We start from the raw sequence: 22,246 nt of genomic DNA on the forward strand, positions 1-22,246 counted from the left end.
CCACATGTAAAAATTATAAAAAACTATCAATGCAATTTTCTTCTCAAAATTTTTTTGATAAATCTTAAAATTAGTCTTGTTAATTAAAGTGTAATATTTTATAGTCTTAAAAAATTACAAATTTTCATAATTTAAAATAAATTTCTGATATTATTAAATTTATTAATTTAAATTAAAAATTTAATTAGCAAGCTTAAAAAAAGCATTAGTCTTCTTTTCGATTTCTTAAATAAGTGTTTTTTTTTTATTTTTTATTAAATAATTTAACTACAAACTACATTTATTCATAAATTAAAAATACGCGCTTGAGCTTCTTTCTTTCTTTTTTTTTTTTTTTTTAATTAATAAAACTCCGCTTTTAGCGTTTTACTTTTTATAGTAAATTTTATTCTAAAAAAAATACTAAATATTAAAAAATATTTGTTGAAAAATTATCAAAAACAAATCAATATCTAATAGTATGATATTTAAATAAAATAAATCATAAAAAGAGCATTCAAGTCAATAGCCTGTAATTGACGAGCTATTGTAGTGGTTGCCATAGCAATCCTTCATGTTCACATAGTATAAAGTAAGTAGTTTTATATAAGTACATATATACATAGAAATATATATAGATATGAAGGAATTAAATGTAGAGGAATGTATGATTGTAGGTAAGGGTTGAGAAAATCAAACAGATGTATACGAATTTTTATTCGCTTTAGTCAAAATTATGAACGTGCCGCAGTGAATACTCCCGCGCTCTACTTATGTACCCAACCACATAAATTTAAATATTAATTTAATTATCATAAAAAACAGATAAATAACATGTGGGTATGTCGGGACGGTATGTGCGTTAGCTCGTGCGCAAGCATCCCCGCGAATTCAATCGCGACAAACTCTCACATTGCCACATCACACTTTCACACTTTCACACCACATCATAACATATAACTACTTACAATAATAATAAAATTCATACACATTTATCAGGCAAATCCTTAACATGCAAACGCATCAGTTTATCATATTTGAAGTTAAAAGATAAATTCGCTAAAGTTTGGTAAATTTTTTGTTTTTCAGGATTCAATTACGTTGTAAAAAAACAAGAAAAACAAAAATTATGTTTTGGTTCTGCGAAATCAAGAGATTTAAGTTCAAAAAGTGGATTTAATTCATTTATGCGGTATTATACTCCGGAAAATTTTGATAATATCGCGCCTGGAAGTTACAACGTTTTAGAATCATTTAAATCTACAACTCAAGTAATTTCTTTATTTAAATTGATAAATTGAAGAGTTACATGCACTTGGAATTTAAAAATTTTTTAAAGTTATACGGATTTTTGTAGAGTTACTTTAGATAATTTTTATTTAAATGAGATTGAAGCTGAAGTTTAAAGACTTTTCTTAAAACTATCTTTCTAAAGTCGGTGAGCAAAATTTTCAAAAATTTTACATCAGCAGTCTCTAATTGTTATAATATATATTTTTTTTTTAATTATTTTTCAGTAATAAAAAGATTAATAATTTTTATAAAAATTTCATGATACTGAATTTAGATGATTAAGTTAGCCGACGTTCAAAAATTTTTGATTTTTTTTTATTAATTAAATTAAGACTAAAAAAGTATTTTTAAAAAATTGCACGTGTAATTTTTTAAAGTTTTCTACATGTGAAATTTAAAAAAAAATTTTTTTTAAAAGAATTTTTCAATAAAATAAACTATTAAAATTTTAAGATGTCGGCTAATTTAAATTTCATGAATTTAGCAAACATCTAACAATTTAATTGTAAAAAAAAAAAATTTATGAAAAAATTTAACATCTAAAAATTTTCAAAAATTGTAGGTGTGAATTTTTAAAAATATTCTTTTCATAAAATTTCATATTTTTATGAACAATTTAAACTTTTCATCGAAAATCAAAATTTCTTTTCTCAAGCAAGCCAATTTTTTGTAGAAAATCTTCCTGAGATATTTTACGATAAATAATTAAAAAAAAATAATTTATTATAAATTTATTAATAAGTAGAAAGTTTTTTCAGAAAAAATTGTTTTTTTTTTAAATTTCAAGTGCACATAACTTTTAAAAAAATAAAAACTATTAATTGTCAATTAATAATTACTTTTAAATATAAATTTTTAATAAAGTCATGCCAAAAATCATTCAGTAAAAAAGGATACGGAGGATTGGCTAATTCTGGGTATCGTATAATACATCAAGAAGATTTTCCAGCGCCAAATGAGTACAATACCGCACCACTGCCTGTGAAAAAAAAATTTAAATACCCGTTTAATTGCAGCGCAAAACGAAAAGATGCTTACATTAATAATAATCCTGGGTAACTAGATTGTTTATGTAATTTCTTAATAAGAGGAATAATAATAATAATATATAATATTGTTTTTAATAAAATAAAACTTATAGTCCAGGCACATATCAACTCAACTCGCCGCGGAAGCGTATCCTCTTTGATCACGACTTTGGACATTGTGTAAAAATGCGACTGGGTGTTGAAGTAAAATGTACAAAGAGAAACAATGACGTCTGTGAAATTTGTAATGAAAAACCCGTCGGAGATTATTGGCATTTTAATAACCGAGTGTTTATTTGCCGAGCGTGTATGAGTGAAGAGCGACGACTTCGCAAGCATAAAAAAGTCGAATTGAATAATTTTAAAGTACAATTACAAATTAATATTTTTTTTTAACTAACTACACGGAAAGAACAAGATGACACTGGATATCATCCCAGATTATGCTGAGTAAAAAAAAATTTCAGATAGTAGCTGCTATAATCCAGATTACAATGAGTATAATCCAGATATCATGCAGTATAATCTGGATTTTTTTAGCTACAATCTGAAATTTTTTTTCACCACAGATATCATTGAGTATAATCTGGGATGATATCCAGTGTCATCTTGTTTTTTCCGTGAAATTAATTAATTAATAATGAGTGTTAATTTTTTTTATTGATATTTACAGAAAATACGTGATTGCTCTTGGATTCATTCGCACGAAGGAACAGATGCCAAAATTTGGCTAATGCACCCGAGCGTGATAAAAAAATGGACTCAGCGAGAAGCTTACATGTGTTCGTATCTCAAAGATTAATAAATAAAAATAAAAAAAAATAATAATTGATGTTGTTACTATTAAATTATAAATAAAATATTTATAACAAAAAATTAATATTATTATGCGATTATTATTTACTAAATGAATACAATTATTATTATATAATATATGTTAATTATTGATACATAGTAATTATAATTATTGAGCGCTATTTACAAGAAAGATAATATAAAAAATATTTTTTATAATTAATATTGTTCGATGCGCACTTTTAATACAGCTAATATGTTAGCAAACTGCACTTGACAACACTATTTAAATATATAAATTTAACATTTAACGTTTTTAAAAATATTATCTAATTACGTATACATGAATCAGTCACTGGTCAAATTTACAAACACTAAAAAGTGCTGTTATAAATATAATTTTTTTATATCAATTCATAACTTGATCATGAGCAAGATAAAAAGCTAAAAATTACCATAGAAAGTTGATTAAATGCATTAAAATAAATAAAGTAATAAAAAAGCCAGATTGACCCACATTAAAAATAAAAGAAAAAACTTAAAAAATGGGATTTTAACTTTCCGAGGAGGAGTCGTCATGTTCGTGATCATTTGGCTTGGAAACAAATCTACCAGGATCTTCAATTGGATTTCCACCATCAGGAGCTTGTCGTGATATAACAGAAACGGAAGTTTCGGATGAGTTTAAAGAGGTATTATCATCGATTTCGCTAACTGTTTGCATGTCATTATCGTACAAAAGTTGAGGAGTTGTGTTAGTACTAGTACTTGTGGTAGTAATAGCAGCCACAGTCATAGTAATCGTACTCGGAGTAATAACCATCGCCCCAGTAGCTGTAATAGCCGAGCCGACACTATTACACGCCATTAAATCATCATTACAAGGTTTATGAATAACAGTCACGTCGATATTCCCATCAACGTTCTCGGAAACACCAGAAGGAGTCACGCGAGACACTTCGCCAGTTTCTATTGCACCAAAGTATCCTCCGTCAGCACCATCTCCAAGAGCGACCGTCGACATGTGATCAATTTCGCTAGTCGATGTTGACTTGTGCGATGAATTAATATCCTGATCTCTCAATCTCTTCAGACTTTTATTGATAGTGGCGTTAAAGCTCTCCACATATCGATTGTCTAGTCTCTCCACGGCTTCGTCGGCCTCCCCCGAGTTTAGACTCGCTGAATTATTTTCCTGGCGGTCGTTGTTTGCCCCTGCAGACTGTCCGTCAGAAATTGGGACGTCTGGAATTAAATGCGGGTAGAACAGAGGATTTAAACTTCCCATGTGACGGACATTAGAAGTCATAAGCTGGGCTGATAAAAAATCATACTCCACTGTGTCGTTGTTTTGATCATCAGTAATAAGTTCTTCGCGAATTAAAGTAGATATTTTTTCGCGCTTCTGAGTTTTAGCAGGTATCTCCGCATCATCTCTGCCGATTTCTCGACCATGGTACAGCCACTTTGAAGAATCTAAATTAAATAATCGTGAATTACTTGTATAATTTTCCGTCTGAGTTGGCACTGTACGCAAATTAACTTCTCGGTTACACTTAACATTATTTGATAAATTATTATTGTTGTTATTATGATGCAAGCTGGATAATAGATCGATTATACTGCGCTTCATCGGGGAATTCCCGATTGCAGGTGGTACGATAGGACTCTGCGGTGATAATTTGTCTAACAAATGATTAATGTGCATTCGTGTGCCACGAACCGGCTGATTCGTATCTCTATCTCTGTATTGATTGTTTGTTAATGGAACACTTGAGTTATTCAGATCTAGGTTAAATACGCCAGGATTACTGCAGGCGTTTTTGTTATTTCTTACACTATTAGGATTTTCAACCCTGTAAGGCGAATGTTCCGTATTGACTCGTGAATCTTTGCCATTAATGCCGTTACTTGATCCGTTGATGTTGGTGGTGGTGCTGGATTGAAGAAGACGGTTTTTAGTGGGATTGTAGTGGCCGTTTGTGAGACTAGCTGCAGAACGAGTGTTTGATACTGAGGAGTAACCGGTATCCGCTGTGCTGGTGGTACCACTTGGACGCGCTTCTGTTCCGTTTCCGTTTCCGTTTACAGTTCGTTCGGATATATCGCGAGGATGATCTACTGAGTTGCTCACAGCTGGTAGCTGTGATAGCCAGGGTACGTTAATGTTATCCAAGTCGTTTTCTTTATCATTTTCGTTGTCTTCAAACTCAAAATCCTGCTCAGTCGGGTCGAATTGTTGGGCCAGGTCTTCAAATGCTTTGCTGGTTACTTCGTTCAAGCGGAAACGGAGACTTTCTTTTATTTGATCCATTTTATCACTGAAAATTAAATTATTTTGTTAGTTTTTTTTATGATACTTCAGAAGACATTTAAAAATTTTTTAGGGTTTTTATAATAATTAAATTACGAAAAAAAATATTTTTAAAAATGCTCTATCTCTAGGATACATAATTAAGAAATGATCTTGTATCTTGTGAACTATTGACACTTTTAAAGATATAAGCTCACCTCGACATTACACTTATCGAGACCTTTCATTTGAGTACCCACATCAATTTTTCATATATTTTATATATTTATTTATATATATTACATATATGTATATATGAGAAATATATCAAAAAAGCATGTGGGTACTCAAATGAAAGCTCTTGATAAATGTAACGTCGGGATGAGCTTGTATCTTTAAAAAGGTCAATAATTAAGAAATAACATTTAATCTTGTCATCTAATGATATTTTTAAAGATATAAGCTTATCCCGATGTTACACTCATCAAGACCTTTAATTTGAGTACCCACATCAATTTTTCATATATTTCATATATTTATATAATTCACAAATACCATATATGCAAAATATATAAAAATTGCCATGTGGGTACTTAAATGAAAGGTCTTGATGAGTGTAACATCGGGAAGACCTTATATCTTTAAAAATGTCACTAATTAAGAAATGACCTTGTATCTTGTGAACTATCGGCGTTTTTAAAGATATAAGCTCATCCCGATGTTACAGTCATCAAGACCTTTCATTTGAGTACCCACATCAATTTTTCATATATTTTATATATTTATATATATTACATATATGTATATATGAAAAATATACCAAAATGCATGTGGGTACTCAAATGAAAGCTCTTGATAAGTGTAACATCGGGATGAGCTTATATCTTTAAAAAAGTCAATAGTTAAAAAAGTAAAGTGCAATTCAACAAAAATCACTATTTAATAAAGCAAAATTTTATTTACTTATAGTAAGGTTGCTAGTTAAGACTAATTTATAATTGACAACTTACTTCAAAGTTTGCGACAAAATAGATGTCGGAATCCCTCCAAAGCTCAGATTGCTGTTGATTTTAAGCTCAATATCACCAGCAGAATTTTGATCTTCTTCCTCCTCGCTGTCCTGCTCTTGACTCCCGTGATCTTGCTTCACTAAATCATCTGAGTAAGGTGACGACAAATTGGTGTAATTAAAAGCAGGAACCGGTCTCGCAGTAGCAGATTTCCCGAGTCCCACGACATCTTCCAGCGGAGTGATACTTATTTTCAATTGCCCATTAGATTTACCCCCAAAGTCCATGATGTGATACCAGCCGGAGATGGTCGGAAACCCAGAGGTCAGTACCGACAAATCGATCGCCGAAATACCAACAAGTATATCCTTCTCCAAATTAATACTCATACTAACATCCGGTGCCAGCAAGCGCCATACCTTCATAATCAATCGTTTTTCTTCCTTAATCAATAAATCTGTCGGCAATTTAGTCTCACAGCGCCACTCGTACTTGGGACTGGAGCTGTACGGATACACATTCGTCATCATGTAAGCATCTATTCTATTAGTATCGTTGGTACGAAACTTCTGAAAGGTTACATAAGTACACGGCTCCAAAATCTCATTATTTACTTCGACTTTTGGCAAGTGCAATGCGCAGTCAATCTCTACCATTACTTTGAAAGCTTTTTCATTAGAAACATCCTTGTCTTTATCAGAATGACAAGACTCTACATCAGCCGCCAAGTAGTCTCTGGACGGATTGTCCGCCAAGTGAAAAGAAGTCCCAGCAACGTTGTCATCGCTATCACTCGGATGATCACAACAAGTGTTTGACGAGCGAGTCTGATCAGGAGGTTCATCAAACTCTGCGCCGACTCCCACGCTCCGAAATATTTCACGGGACATATTGAAATTATCTCGAGGACTATCAGTCGAACTTTCCGCGGAAAAACTCTGAGAGTTATTTAAATTCTCAAGACACAACGGCTCTACGTGGATTATTTTTTGTCTCTCCTTATCTCGCGGAGGTTCATTTTGAAATTTAAACTCCGTTTGCGCGCCCTGGTCGACGATAGTCTTAGGAGCGCTTAGCGCTTGCGCTAGTCTGTCGACAATCGTGTGGATCACCGCTTCATCGCGATTATTTTGGTCTTCTTGAGTGTGTTTTGCGTCGACTGTTATTTCCGTTTGACATTCTTGAGTTTTTACCGCTGGACTTTCATTTCTTTGACGATTATCTGAAGCACCAGCACCAGTAGCAACAGCAGCAGTAGCAGAAACAGAAGGAAGATTAGCACGAGTGCGAATCCCCCGAGTCATTTCAAGCAGCGCAATTTGTTCAGCAGTTCCTAGAGCTACCAGTGCATAAATTTCCCCGCAGTGTCTCCCACTAACCGGATCAGTGACCGCCACCCACCCGTCGACACTTACAACAGGATACTTAGCCCTCAGAAGATGCTGCAAAACAAGCGGATCGCGATAAGCAACATACAATTGATGAACCGGCAATTTAGCAATTCCAATCAAAGAATCATCTGTTGCATTTTTGGAGTAAACTTCCGTGATAATACAATTATCTTTAGTCCGCTCTAAAAGCTCTAGGTTATGAATCAGCGGTACCAGTTGATAAAAATTGTAATAAGGATTTCTTCCGGTGCATACTTTACTAACCGAGCGATCTTCCCTCCAAAAAGTACGGCAAATTAAGTACGTACTAACATCCGGAAGATCTCTGCCGTCGCTGATGTAAATCAACCCGTGTAACAAAGTGTTTTCATTTGAAAATTTCGGAAGATCAATTTCAACCTCAACACTCCTTTTTTTTTCAGCATTTCTATCAATATTATTATAATTACAACTATTATTATTACCACTCCGGCTAAGACTTTCTTTTTTCTCCGGAGCACTAGTAGCTCTGCTGGACTTGCTATCTCCCGTAGCAGTTTTATATCTAGAGCTCGCAAAATTAGGCGACAGCTCAAGCACAGGAATGTTTTCCTTTGTAGAAGTAACAGCCTCGACAAACTGCTTGCCAAAGTGAGTTTTGTCACAGCCGAGCTCGACACTGACCTTCAGTTCGCCTATTTTTATTCCCTTTTTAACAACAGCGAGTCGTTGGGTGGTGCCTAGTGTTGATGACCGCGCTGCGTCGCTGATATACATCGAGCAAATTCCCAATTCAGCGGGAGTTCGTTGATTGAGGTGCCGATTGAAGACCTTGAACCTTAAAGGGGCCTCCATGCGTAAGTAACTCTTGGGTAAATTATAAACCGCTTCGTGGTTGAAGTAAACATTCTCTTCTTCTTGCTGCTTCGAGCACATTTTCACCGGCTTGTTTTCGTAGGTTGTTTTCTTATTAACCTTCTTGAGCGTTAAAAAACTCGGGTCGTACTGGACAAAGTAAGTTACTGAGACGGGAAAGTCACTCTTTGATAAACAGGAAGACTTAACTCGGCGAAAACCCGCTGGTGTAAGCTTCAGAGAGTCAACGACTATCCTTACACTGTCTACATAGTCAATTGGACTGGCTTCTTTTCGCTGGACGCTCAATCTGTTGGCTGTTGTTAATTCAGAAGACTCTTCTTTTGGAATCGAAGTTATATATTGATTATTATTGTCTAGATCTGTGCTTTGATGGGGATGATTTTCATTGCAAGACCTTATTGTCTCGACGGCAAAGTCAATCAAGCTGGGAGTCGGTGATTGAGTTCTCAGCGTCTCTAAGGCTTTTTTTTCTTTCGTGCGGCTCATAGAAGAGCCCATTAGATATTTGTAAAGCGCAGCTTCTTTCTCCGCTGACTCGTCAGACCGGTAACTGTCGATTGTAGAATCGCTCAGAGCCAGTGGGTCGCTTGAATCGTTAGACAGAGCTCCGCGTAATTTCCTCGCGCGAGCTACAACCTGAGCTACTAATCTATCAGTTAAATCCAAGGGATTCTTTTTGTTTTCTAAATTCGTGCGTTTTTCACGTAAAATTGAACGGTAGTTATCGGAGGTTAGTCTTGGAGACTCAAGATCGGAATTTATTTCAGAGAAATAAATAGAACGGACTGAAGAAATTTTTTCAATCTCCGGCATTTTTTCTCGTTTTCTTGGTTTATTTTTTTGAGGGCGAGATAATTGCAAACAAATGTTTATTTCTCCGAGCTTTAACCCAGTGGGACTGTAAATTGAAACAGAGGTTACTAGTTTGCCTGAAAAGATTTCTAGGAGGTTTGTAACAGTAGCTGTTCCGATAGACTGCTGAGTTTTTTTTGAAAGCACTGACAGTGACAGAGATTCTGCGTTTTTTAAGTATTCTTTGAATAACTCGAAATTTGTTTTTACGGAGTATGTCTCGGTGTTGTCTTTGGTGTCCTTGGCTGTTTCTGAGGGGCTGTTAATAAAAGCAGAAAAATTTAAATACTTATTTTTAAGTTTTAGTAATTTGAAAATTAATGTAGCATCTATTTAATAATTTTGAAAATTTTATAACAAATAAATAAAAAAAAAACTTTATAAATAAAAATAATGAAAATAAAGTTAGCCGACAACTAAAAATTCATATGATTTTTTTTATTAAAGAATTATTACAAAAAAAATGAAAATTAATTTAGCATATATTTAATAATTTTAAAAATTCTATAACAAATAAATGATAGCAAAAAAAAATTATAAAAAAAAATTGACGTGAAAATTTTTAAAAATAGAAAATGCAATTTTTTAAAAATGATTTTTTGCGAAAAATTTTTTTATTAAATAAAATTAAAAAATTGTTAAGTGACTGCTAACTTTAATGTCATACAAAAAAATAAAAAAAAAAATTTTTCATTTATTAAAAACTTCAAAAACTATAAGTGCAATTTTTTAAAAATATTTTTTAGTTATAAATTAATAAATTAAGCAAAATAAAAAAATTAAAAATGTCAGATAACTTTATTATTATATAAAAATAAATAAAAAAAAAAAACTTTATAACAAATTATGGCAAAAAAAATAAGAAAAAAAAAATTGAAATTTAGAATTTTAAAAAAATAAAAAATGCAATTTTTTAAAAATAATTTTTTGGAAAAAATCTTTTTAAATAAAGTTAAAAAATTGTCAAGTGACAGCTAACTTGGATTTCATTTTAGTAATTGACAATTATTTCTAGTAAATTATTGTTTACTTACTTAAATTTTGCATTGTCGAGCTCGCCCCACCAACAAGCAACAACTGTGACACTTCCAGGACTCCTACGAGTCCAAACAATCTTATCAATTGTTAAATCTAGATAACCGTGAACTTTACCTTCAACTAACGGAGGAAGCGATCGTTGTGATAAATATTTTCGATCCATTTGTTTACTGTTAAATGCTGAGTACTAGATTTGTTTTGATGTTTATCGTCATTGGATAGAGATAGTGTTAGGTTATTTTTTTTGACTGATATATACAGCTTGCGCCATAAATAATTAAGTCCAGTTTTCATAAAATTTATTTTTTCATGAAAACTTAAAAAAGCGCGCTTACGCTCGGGCGTAAAAATTGTGAACTAAAATTGTTGTGATTTTTCTAGAACAAAAAATAATTGAATTTCACAATAAACCTTATTTTAAGGATCAGGATTCATAGCAGTGACTCGCACAAATTGACGTTTTATACAATAAATATTTACAATTAGAAATTGTTTTTTGTTTCTTATTTATTAGTAAATTGCTTGACGAACAATAAATATTAATTTTTTATAATGGCGAGTGAAACTCTGAATAACCAGGTGAGAAAAAGTGATATAGGTCAAGTTACAGATTTTTATTAATATAATTTATTTATTTGTTTATTTATTTATTAATATTCCAGATGCCTACGCCAAAAATAAACCATGATTGGTATCAAACAGAGGCTTTTGTTATCGTGACGGTCCTCGCTAAAAATACAAGTAATGTCAAAACTCAATTCGGCGAGACGACAGTTAGTACTTATAATTTATTTATTTTTTTATTATTTATGTCAAAAATTGTAATAAATATTTTTTTTTTTCAGCTAAGTGTCAGCGCTAAATTACCTTCTGGAAACGAGTATAGTTTAGAATTGGATTTAGCTCATGAAATAGTACCAGATCAGTGTTCATACAAAGTGATCCCCTCAAAAATAGAGATAAAATTGAAGAAACGCGATGGCCTTAGATGGAATTCCTTAGAAGGCAATCCAGCGACTAAAGAAGCTATAAAACCTATACCTCAAGGTAAGTTATAACTCCTTAATTCTGTTATTAGTTTGATTAAATTGATTAAATGTAATAGACTGAAAAAAAAAAAAAAAAAAAAAAAAAAAAAAAAAAAATTAACTTGAATCAAGATGAAAAATTATTGGATCAAGTAAAATTTATTTAAACCAAGAAAAATTTCTTGGTTTAACAGCCAAGACCAGTGATTGCAGTTTCAATCGGCTTAGCGAAACAAATGGAAATTTTGAAAAAACGTTTTTAGAGATAATAGATAATTTAATAAACTATTTCACCACAAAGCGTTTTTTTCAAAAATTTCATTCGTTTCGTGAAATCAATCGAAACTGCAATTGCTCTGCTGTTGGGAGTGCGACAGAGATAGTTCCGTTAAACTCCGTGAGAGAAAAAGATGGTCTCGCCTGTTAAGAATTTTTTTTCTCAAATCCAAAAGATGAAATTCTTCTAAATTATTTACTTGATTCAAGTAAATTTTTTTTTCTGTGTACAATTATTATTATTTATAATTTTCGTACAGAAATACTCCAAGCAAATCAACCGCCAAAATATCCAAGCTCAAGCAAAAAATCAAAAGATTGGGATAAAGTTGAGAAAGAAATAGAGAAACAAGAGGCTGAAGATAAACCAGAAGGTGAAGCTGCGCTTAATTCTCTCTTCCAGCAAATTTATGGTACTGGATCTGATGAAGTTCGCAAGGCCATGAATAAGTCATTTGTAAGTGCTTACTAACTACTACGAAAATTAAATTTTCAATGTATTTATTTTTTTAATTAATTCATTTAATTTTTATTTTTTTTTTTTAATTAATTTATTTAATTTCTATTTATTTTTTTAATTAATTAATTTAATTTTTATTTATTTTTTTAATTAATTTATTCCATTTTTAGTTTTTTAATTAATTTATTTAATTTTTATTTATTTTTTTAATTTTTAGATTGAATCCGGTGGAACTGTCCTGAGCACAAACTGGTCCGAAGTAGGCAAAACTACCGTCGAAAAACGCCCACCAGATGGCCTCGAATGGAAGTCATGGGAATAAATTACATAATTTGATTTTTAATCAACAATCCTTTGCATTTCGAGAATATTTCCTCTTATCATTGACTTACAAATTTCTTGTATTATTTTGTACCATACATTCAATGGGATCTTTTCAACAAAACAATAGTTTGATTTGTAAATAAATAATTTAAATCAATATAAATTATTTTATTTTACATTATATACATTTATTTTTAACAAAGCGTAAAAATGATTTCAATTTTAATTGTAAATGCAAAAAGTCCATTTTTCTATCACCTTTAAATTAATTAATTGCTCCTACAATTATAAATAAAAATTTCTTCATTTAAATACAAAAATCTAAGTACCTATATTAAAAATACTTATATTACGAATATAACCGATTGAAAATAATAAAAAATAAGGCAAGAGCTCCACCAATTACTACCGTCTTATTTATATCATAATTAACAGCCGGTTCAATAATTTCAACACTAGGTAAATTAATTTGGCTGTTATCAAGAGGTTTAATTGAATCAACCACAACTTTTTGCTTATTAATCTTTTCAATACTATTTTCCAACATTGAAAAATAACTTTTAAATATATTTTCATTTTTTGTCTGTCCTTCGGCTATTATTTTATGAACATCGGAAATTCTTTTGTTGTTATAGATCATAGATCCACCTAAAGAAAGTATCGCGATAATAGCAGACGCCAGGATAGACAAGTACTTATACTTTTGCGCGTTAATATTCTGACTGTCATGGTATTCCTTGATGGCAGTTGCTAACTGAGTAAAATGATCGCGTTCCTCGTTCTCCAGCAAATTTAACTGAGATATAATTCTTCCTTGTTCCTGCAAGGCCTTGTTCTCCATTATTGTCAGCTGTACATACTTTGGATCCTCGCGCTTAGTTTGGATTAACTCACCGTATACTTGTTTCAGATTATCGGCTATCAAAGAAGCCTGGTTGTTCAAAACTCGTCGACGATTTTGACAGTCGAATAATTTATCTTGGACGGCTATCATTTGTTGTCGCGCTAGTTCGACGTCTTCTAGACCTGTCAACTGTTGGTACCATTTCCACCAGAGTACCAGCTGCTTTGGCATAGGTGTTGGCTCTAGTGCTCCTGATTTTAAATCTTGGATTATTGTTGTTCCATTTACTTGCTGTAAATAAGTTGATAAATTTTTATTGTTATCAATAATAATAAAAAAAATAAAAATATATTTTTATGAACTTTAAATAATTAAATAAAATAGATAAATCGACACTTGTGCTAAATTTATGACATTTAAGTAAGCAGTCACTAGACAATTTTTTAATGTCATTTAACAAAAAAATTTATTCCAAAAAATTATTTTTAAAAAATTGCATTTTTTATTTATAATAATTAATTTAGCATATATTTAATAATTTTAAAAATCATACGACAAATAAAATATGGCAAAAAAATTACAAAAAAAAATTGACGTGTAGAAATTTTAAAAACCAAAAAAATGTAATTTTTAAAAATGATTTTTTGAGACAAATTTTTTTACTATAATAAAATTAAAAAATTGTTAAGTGGCTGCTAACTTTAATGTCATTTTTTATTTTGTTTTATTTCTACATGTCAATTTTTTTTGCCATAATTTATTTGTTATGAAATTCTTAAAATTATTAAATATGTGCTAAATTAATTTTCATGATAAATTTTATTTCTAATTAAATAGAAATTAATGATTAAAAAATTTTAATTAATAAATATAATGATAAATAAATACTATACCTTTATAATAGTGTCATATTTTTTATTAGCAATATTTTGAAAATTAGTCAACTGCATATGTGCTCTTTCAGTTGCTGATTCAATAGCACTTGTTAAAACAGGTGATTTATAAAATCTCGATGTTATTACATCGAGTAATTTTTTTGAACGACTCGTCATTATTTATCTCTAATTAAAATATTTACAAAATAAAAATTTTTATTTATATTTATATTCATATACCCTCTCGGTGCTTATAGGTTACTTTCAATTAAAGGCAAAGTTGATATCTGACGTTTCATGTGATACGGCAGAAATTGCTGTCATTGCGTGGAATTAAAAAAAAAAGTAAATAAAAACTGTGATTATTTTTTTTAACTAACTTTATAATTATAATTCTAATTTAAAAAAAATTATTACGATTAAAATTAAAAAAAAATACTTTAAAGTTGTAATTATGGAATTTTTAAATATTTCTTAGTTCCCGCCATTTGAATTTCCCTGGCTGCGCATGCGCGTCATTTATAGGGAGCGCTTCATGGCACGTCCATCTTGGAATCGACAAAACCCGCTTGGTCACCGTTCAAGTAGCAGTAAATTGCACCGCGTCTCACTTTTTCTTCTTTTATCCTTAAAATAAAATGTTTTTTTCCACCCGTATGATTAAATATGTAAATTAAAAGAAGAATATTAGAAATTTTATATAAAATTATCCTAATAATTATTATTAAGTCATTTTTTTTCGGTTTTATAGTAACTACGCAGTACATTAACATTTAGATTTTCGTTTCAAATAAATGCTGAGTAACTCGTATCAGTTTTTTTTATTATATTCATATTTTTTTTCATCAATTTAATGTAATTAACCATATCAATTAAATATGCAGCTTTAAATATTATTATTGCTTTAACAAAAATTATTTTATTTCTATATATATATAGATAGAAGAGATAGAGAAAAAGAAGATGGTGTCCAGCAACTCAACTCCGTCATCGGGCATCTTTCAGCGAAGGAATAGCAGTTTATCGATGCTATTAGCCGACAAGCGGATTATCCTGCACATGATTTCTCTAATAAGGTTTGCAGATGATGCTCTAATCCCTAAACATCTGATGATTTTTTTAAAATTGATAATTCTAATAATTATGAAAAAATATCCGAAATTTCATCATTTTTAAAAATTTTTTTTATGAATATATTTTTAACTTTTTTTTTTTACACAAAAAAAATTTACAGATGTTTAGTTGATCTTATTATCATATTTATTAATATATAAATTACTTTTAATTGCATATTTTTATTTTTCATTTTCACTTTTGCTCATAATCGAAAATTACATGAATTTAAAAATTTTAAAAATTTTTGTATATATTTATTTATGGAAATTTTCAACTTGTTTTTATAATTTATTCTGATCAAAGAACAAAAATTTGATCTTATAATTTCAAATCATCAGAAATTTCAGTACTCGCAATTGCGGTTCTTATGATAATATACCGACAGATTTATATTTATATGTTTACACACATACTCATTTTAATTTACAATTTACGTCGTGCTTTGTTTGTGAGTTTGTGATTGTTTAATTGTTTTTTTAACAATAAATTAAAAAAATTTTAGTGTTAATTCAAAAAAAATTTCGACATTGTAAAAACTTAAAGTTTTAACAATTTATAAAACAAATTAACTTTGTCTATCAATAGACAATATCTATAAAAAACAAAAGTAAGTATCTATAACCTATAGTATAATAAATATTATTTATAATGTATTATTTTTCTGTAAATTTCTAATAATTACTACTTATTTTCAAACAATCAGATAAAAATGGAATCCAGTCCAGTAGAAACAACCAAATCTACCGAAAATAATGACAAAACCCGCGAAATGGAGATCGACGAACCCAAACCTGAGTTAGATGTAAAACAAGTTTCATCAGAGTCAACAGAGGTTGAAATTGATAACCCAGAAGATGTTAGTACGATATCTAACCCGGAACCTGCTGAAGACACATTTAAAGTCCCACATTTGATGTCTGGTAAGCCAGCTCCCAAGCGAAAACTACCAGAGCTACCTTCAAAAGCGGCTAAAAAACCAACAGACGACTCAGACGAGCCAGAAATAATCTCCGAGTCAACAGAAGCTCCAAAAGCAGCTCCTCAGGATCAAAAACACCTGCCGTTGCCTTACAAAGAGCCAGTGTGGAGTGGAACTCCACCAGAAGGTTACAAGGTCGAGATATTAAAGTCCGGAGTGATTCTAGACACGATAGATCTCTCGAAAAAAAGTTTCCATGTAATAGGACGACTTCCAGTCTGCGACATACCACTAGCTCATCCTACAATTTCAAGGTACCACGCGATCCTCCAGTACCGCGCCGAGGGAGATGACAAAAACGAACCTGGGTTTTATCTTTACGACCTTGAAAGCACTCACGGTAGCTTCTGGAACAGCTGTCGCATAAGACCAAAGACCTTCGTCAAGCTGAAAGGCGGACACATGCTTCGATTTGGCTGCAGTCAGCGCAAGTTCATCGTCCAGGCGCCGCCCGAGGACGAGGAAATGGAGTCTGAGTATTCAGTGACGGAGTTAAAGGAGATGCGACGCCAGGAGCTGATGGCTCGCGAGAAGGAACAGCAAATTCAAGAAGAAATGGAGCGCTTGAAGAAGGAAAAAGAAGAAGCTGAAGGCATTGACTGGGGAATGGGCGAGGATGCTGATGAAGATACTGATTTGACTGAAAATCCTTTCGCGGTTTCTAATAATGAAGAGCTGTTCCTTGAAGATCCTAAGAAGACACTCAGAGGATGGTTCGAGCGCGAAGGATTTGATCTGCAGTATCAAACTGAGGAAAAAGGAATTGGACAGTTTCTCTGCTGGGTTGACTTGCCCGTCGATTCTGGTCGCACAGTCCGCGCGGAAGCTCTGGTCAAGGGCAAGAAGAAGGAATCCGTGATCCAGTGTGCGTTGGAAGCTTGCAGGGTCTTGGACAGGCACGGACTTTTGAGACAGGCTACACACGAGGGACGGAAACGCAAGACTCGAAATTGGGAGGAGGAAGACTTCTATGACTCGGATGAAGATAATTTCTTGGATAGGACGGGAACTGTGGAACGGAAGCGCGAACAGAGGATGCGGAATGCTGGAAAACTGGAGAATAAAGCGGAAAATTTTGCGAGCCTCAGTGCTCAGTTGAGCAACATTGCCAAAGATATTGCGGAGGTTGAAGGAAAGTTGAAGAAACATGAAGAAGCCAAACGCGCTGGTAATTCTGATTCTAATGAAGATGCTCTTGATGCATTTATGTCTAGTTTAAACACTGCTGTCTTGAGCAAGAGCGAGGTTTTGAAGCTCAAGTCTACTCTCCAGAAGTTGAAAAAAGAGGAGGAGAACTTTAAAAAGCTGGTTGAGATTACGAGACCTACTTCTTTTCCGTCGTTAACTCCAATGTCGGGTGTAAAGGAAGAGTCGAAGGAACGAGATAGATCTACAGTGCCTGATGATCGCTTGGAGGACAAAAAGGTGAAGAGTGAAAAGAAGAAGGTGCTGAGTAGGTACGGATTGATTAAGAGTGAGGACATCTCAGCGACTGAGACTCTGCTGAAGCTTAAGAAAAAAACTGGTGGAGATGAGGATCAAGTGGAAGAAAATGAGGAAGAATGTGATGATACTGCGACTGCCATTGATGTTGATACAGTTGGAGAAAGCGAGGTGAAAAGTATAGATGTTGAGATAAAAAAAGAATTGTCAGAAGCTGAAATCGCGAGGAGGAAGAAAAAAAATATGAAACGCACGCAGAAAAGGGCGGAAAAAGCTGCCAAAGAGGGTAACAAGGCTTATGATGAAGAGATTCATAGTGAAGATTATTCTACTTGGGTACCACCTTCGAATCAGACTGGCGATGGTCGGACTAGTTTGAATGATAAGTTTGGTTATTAGTCTGAGAGATTTTATGATTTATTGTTGCTAATAATGAATAAATTATAAAATTTTTATTTATTGATTATTGATAGCTAAATTCACATATTTGCTCTTTAATAATATCTAGTGTTTAAATAACTTTTTCTTATAATTTAAACTAATTTTTTTAATGGAAGTAAATGAAATAATTGTTTAATAAAATTATATTTATATAGAAAATTGATTTATATTAAATTTATACCAGCTTAAAAATTTATCCACATTTTTTACCGCAGCAACTGCGTTTTGGAGCGCGATACCCTCGGCTCGATTCTCCCATCAGCGGATTATATTCTAAAAGTTTAATAATTAAATTACAAGTTAATATAACTGTTGATTAAATGAAAATGAAGTTAGCCGACATTTGAAAATTTTTAGAAATTTTTTATTGAAAAAATTTCAATTAAAAAATTAAAAAAAAAAATTTCACATGTAAAAAACTTGAAAAGCTATAAGTGCAATTTTTAAAAAATATCTTTTTAGTTATAATTTAATTAAGAAAAAAAAATCAAAAATTTTTAGGCGTCTGCTAACTTCAGTGTCATGTTGATTAATTGCAAAAATAAATTAAAAAATAAAAATTATTGATACCATCTCGGAGGTGGGATGAATTTGATGACTCGCCGGTTCCTAGTTTATTTCCACCCTCGGTACCGTTTAATAACTTCTTCAATTGTTCTTGTTTCAACTTTTTCCTCTGAAAATATTGGTGTTTAATTATCATTAATTTAGTTTAATTTATTACTATTATTATTTTTGTTACTTATTGAGTACCTCTTCTTCCTGTTCCTTAGCGCGTTCTGCTTCCTCGAGATATTTTTGTTGCAAACGTTGTCGAGCAGCTTCTACGGCTCTCATTCGCTCTTCAAATAAATCTGGATCTAAATTTATTAAAAATATTATTATTAAAAAATTTTTAAATAATAATTATTGTCAAAAAAAAATTACTTTTATGATATTTGGCAGAATATTGTTCATCATCCTTCTTTTGCTTCCAACTTTTATATTTTTCTTCCAAGTAAGGATACATCCAAATTGAAAGTACAATTACACCCACAATATACCAACCAACTGATGCAATTGCTTCCCATACTAAAAAATAATAATTATTTTCAATAATTTAATTATTTAAATAATTACAAAAAACTTAAATTTTTTTCTGGTGATTTTTATTTCTTAAATTTGAGGTAAATTTACATTTAAAATTACAAAAAATAATTAAATATTTAAATAAATAATTGAGGAAATTACTACAAAAATTTTTGATAACCACAATCACCACAAATTTCCTTAGTATACGTGGATTACTTAAATTAAAGAAAATAAAATTGAAATTAATATTTTAAACAGTAAAGTTTCTTACTCATTGATAGATATGACTGCGAATTAATTATTACAGTTTCACCTTCCATCGCAAATATCAAAGTAATAATTAACAAATTTTTACTGACAGCAGTTGTGTTTATTTTCACATATCATATTATATTCTATTATATATATACATGACATGACCTCGACGATTTTATTATCCTGTTTTACTGTCAGTCAGTAAGATATAATTAAACATATCTAGCTTACCATTTATAGTTACATGTGCTAGAGTTGTTTTAAAATTTTAAAATGTAGCCTTCGATTCATAGATAACAGCACCATTCACTATTTCAATTCATTTAAAATTATACCTTTAATTAAATAATTACAATCCCAAAACTCAAGGCAATAATGACTGATTAGATTATTGTAGAAACAATGACAAAATTAAAACATGTTAAACTTGAAGAGAAATATTTAATAATTAATAATTAAATTAAGAATCAAACTAGAATTTAATTATCATTTTCATGGTTATTATTAAAAATAAGGTTGTTGTAATCGCAAATGAGCTGTAAAGTCTGGCAAAAAGTAAGAAGCTGATTAAAATGTTGTGGAAAATGAATTGAAATTGTTAATTTTATTCAAGCGGATTATAATGTCGTAGTTTGAGAACTTAAAAAGGGGCAAGCGAGGCTTTTAAATAAAAAACCAACCTGATTGTTTAAGATGCATGAGAGGATAAGCCGGGGTGTACACTGGGGGTCCATTATGCCGTAGGTTTCAAGGTCTAAACAGATCGATTAAAAAAACAATTTGCATTTAAGCGTAACTAACTTCATGCAAGCTGCAGATGCATTTATGCAAACCCGGCGTCGCACTTAACAAATAGTCATTTCACCTGAGTCTATTTAGCTTACAAGGCACATTTCTATTCTGTTTCTCAAATTTTATTGCTCAATTCAATCCCCAGATAAGAGTCGAGCTAATTATCGCGGAATATCTCGAGGAACATTACATGTTATATCTGAATCTGATTAGCAAAGTGTCGTTAATAATTCATAATTCGTAAATAAAAATATTATTTAGTATCAAACAACAATTAAATTCAAGTCTTAAAGCAAGTTACTGATTCAATACTAAGCTACTCTCTAAAAATGAATCAGTGGAATTTCACTGTTTCACAGTTATAAGTATACCAAGTGGTATAATTATAACTGTGAAGTAGTGAATTTACTACTAATTTCCAGTGATTTTCACTGTTTTACATTTAGAGAGTACATAACAGCTAATGTACAAACTGCGAATAATTGTACAATAAATTTAATTATAAACAATAATAATGATATTAATAATTAATAATCAACAGATTAATAAGTTGAAACGGTTTCAATAACAGATGCATAGGTGTCGATAATGAATCTCTTTTAAAGTTAATTAGTTGTTTGAGGTGAGATGGGTCTGTTGTCGTGGAATACAGATTTACTCGTTAGTCTTCTTCTCCATCAAGTTAAGACTGGATGGGATAGGAGCAGAATTGAGTAAAGTAAAATTAAGAGCTCAGAGCTTACCTTAAGTAGATTGTAGTAGCTTAACTAAAATATCTCGGCACTTGTCAGATACAAAATTCCATTTTCTTATAATGATAAAAAATTAATCAAAAAAAAAAAAAAAAAAATTAGACAAACGGTTGACCCTGAAGGCCATCCCTGCAACTTCCCGCCACTTACATACCTAGGCGCTTAAAATTGCACTAATAATTGCTCTTCGAGCTCAAAAAAACAACTTATGTCTTATTTTGAGCTCTCCAAGCTCAAAGAGATAGTCTTTCTATACTTTTGACATAGAAATTAATTTCACATAACTTCACACTAATAGATTTGTTTATAGTTAAAAAGATTTATTAATATTTAACAAATCATTTATTAGAAGCCATTTGTTAGGCCTTAACAAATATTTCTTAGTATTTAAAAAGATTTATTAATACTTAATAAATGAATATCAGATTTATTGAATACAAACAAATCATTTTGAATACTAAGAAATATTTATTTAACATTAAAAAATGGTCTCTAATAAATGATTTGTTAGCTATTAACAAATATTATTTAATACAAATAAATCCTTCTATCAGTGCAGTCAATTCGTTCAAGAGATATCATGAACGAATGAAAACCGAAAAGTGTTTCTTGCACATAACTTCACATAATTTCACATAATTTCACATAATTTCAGTCAGTTTGTTCAAGAGATATCATGAATGAATGAAAACCGAAAAGTGTTTTCTGCACATAACTTCACATAATTTCACATAATTTCACATAATTTCAGTCAGTTTGTTCAAGAGATATCATGAACGAAAGAAAACCGAAAAGTGTTTCCTGCACATAACTTCACATAATTTCACATAATTTCACATAATTTCAGTCAGTTTGTTGAACAAATTTGAACAAATTTTTTTTTCAGTTTTTTGAAGATTTCTCAAAATCTATTGATCTGAATCGGTCCAAATAGTTTTCAAAATCTAAGTTTGGTCAAGCCCTTTCGAATGGCACCAACCACGATGAAATCGGTCAAGCCGTTCAAAAGTTATAAGTGGTTCACATACTTTCACACACACACACATACAGACA

The 22,246-nt window shown here is 31.2% G+C and overlaps 6 protein-coding genes across 6 annotated transcripts; 3 read left to right on the forward strand and 3 right to left on the reverse strand.

The window, feature by feature from the left end:
- Positions 1 to 1,058: 1,058 nt before the first annotated feature.
- LOC123261473 lies at positions 1,059 to 3,125 on the forward strand (the record flags this gene model as incomplete). Its single annotated transcript, XM_044723067.1, has 4 exons — positions 1,059 to 1,250; positions 2,137 to 2,327; positions 2,414 to 2,666; positions 2,974 to 3,125. Coding segments are annotated over 4 exons (765 nt in total), but the record flags the coding sequence as incomplete, so codon positions are not given.
- A 133-nt stretch (positions 3,126 to 3,258) lies between these two features.
- LOC123261080 lies at positions 3,259 to 10,805 on the reverse strand. The gene is made up of 3 exons (XM_044722563.1): positions 10,534 to 10,805; positions 6,399 to 9,758; positions 3,259 to 5,416 (listed from the first exon to the last, which is right to left on the reverse strand). The coding sequence occupies exons 1-3, from the start codon at positions 10,698 to 10,700 to the stop codon at positions 3,649 to 3,651; spliced, it is 5,295 nt and encodes a 1,764-aa protein (XP_044578498.1). The 5' UTR covers positions 10,701 to 10,805; the 3' UTR covers positions 3,259 to 3,648.
- A 97-nt stretch (positions 10,806 to 10,902) lies between these two features.
- Positions 10,903 to 12,782, forward strand: LOC123261082 (protein SGT1 homolog). The gene is made up of 5 exons (XM_044722566.1): positions 10,903 to 11,116; positions 11,200 to 11,310; positions 11,383 to 11,584; positions 12,102 to 12,298; positions 12,519 to 12,782. Exons 1-5 carry the CDS (start codon positions 11,090 to 11,092, stop codon positions 12,621 to 12,623), a joined length of 642 nt encoding a protein of 213 aa, XP_044578501.1. The 5' UTR covers positions 10,903 to 11,089; the 3' UTR covers positions 12,624 to 12,782.
- Positions 12,783 to 12,929: 147 nt separating this feature from the next.
- On the reverse strand, positions 12,930 to 14,618 carry LOC123261081. The gene is made up of 2 exons (XM_044722565.1): positions 14,363 to 14,618; positions 12,930 to 13,760 (listed from the first exon to the last, which is right to left on the reverse strand). The coding sequence occupies exons 1-2, from the start codon at positions 14,519 to 14,521 to the stop codon at positions 12,975 to 12,977; spliced, it is 945 nt and encodes a 314-aa protein (XP_044578500.1). The 5' UTR covers positions 14,522 to 14,618; the 3' UTR covers positions 12,930 to 12,974.
- A 1,404-nt stretch (positions 14,619 to 16,022) lies between these two features.
- On the forward strand, positions 16,023 to 18,437 carry LOC123261822 (kanadaptin). Its single transcript, XM_044723651.1, has 2 exons — positions 16,023 to 16,067; positions 16,164 to 18,437. The coding sequence occupies exon 2, from the start codon at positions 16,170 to 16,172 to the stop codon at positions 18,279 to 18,281; it is 2,112 nt and encodes a 703-aa protein (XP_044579586.1). The 5' UTR covers positions 16,023 to 16,067; positions 16,164 to 16,169; the 3' UTR covers positions 18,282 to 18,437.
- Positions 18,438 to 18,450: 13 nt separating this feature from the next.
- On the reverse strand, positions 18,451 to 19,795 carry LOC123261825. Its single transcript, XM_044723658.1, has 5 exons — positions 19,666 to 19,795; positions 19,251 to 19,394; positions 19,077 to 19,183; positions 18,894 to 18,999; positions 18,451 to 18,596 (listed from the first exon to the last, which is right to left on the reverse strand). Exons 1-5 carry the CDS (start codon positions 19,712 to 19,714, stop codon positions 18,517 to 18,519), a joined length of 486 nt encoding a protein of 161 aa, XP_044579593.1. The 5' UTR covers positions 19,715 to 19,795; the 3' UTR covers positions 18,451 to 18,516.
- Between the last annotated feature and the right edge of the window lie 2,451 nt (positions 19,796 to 22,246).

This window comes from Cotesia glomerata, linkage group LG3, assembly GCF_020080835.1.
Source record: "Cotesia glomerata isolate CgM1 linkage group LG3, MPM_Cglom_v2.3, whole genome shotgun sequence".
NCBI lineage: Eukaryota > Metazoa > Arthropoda > Insecta > Hymenoptera > Braconidae > Cotesia > Cotesia glomerata.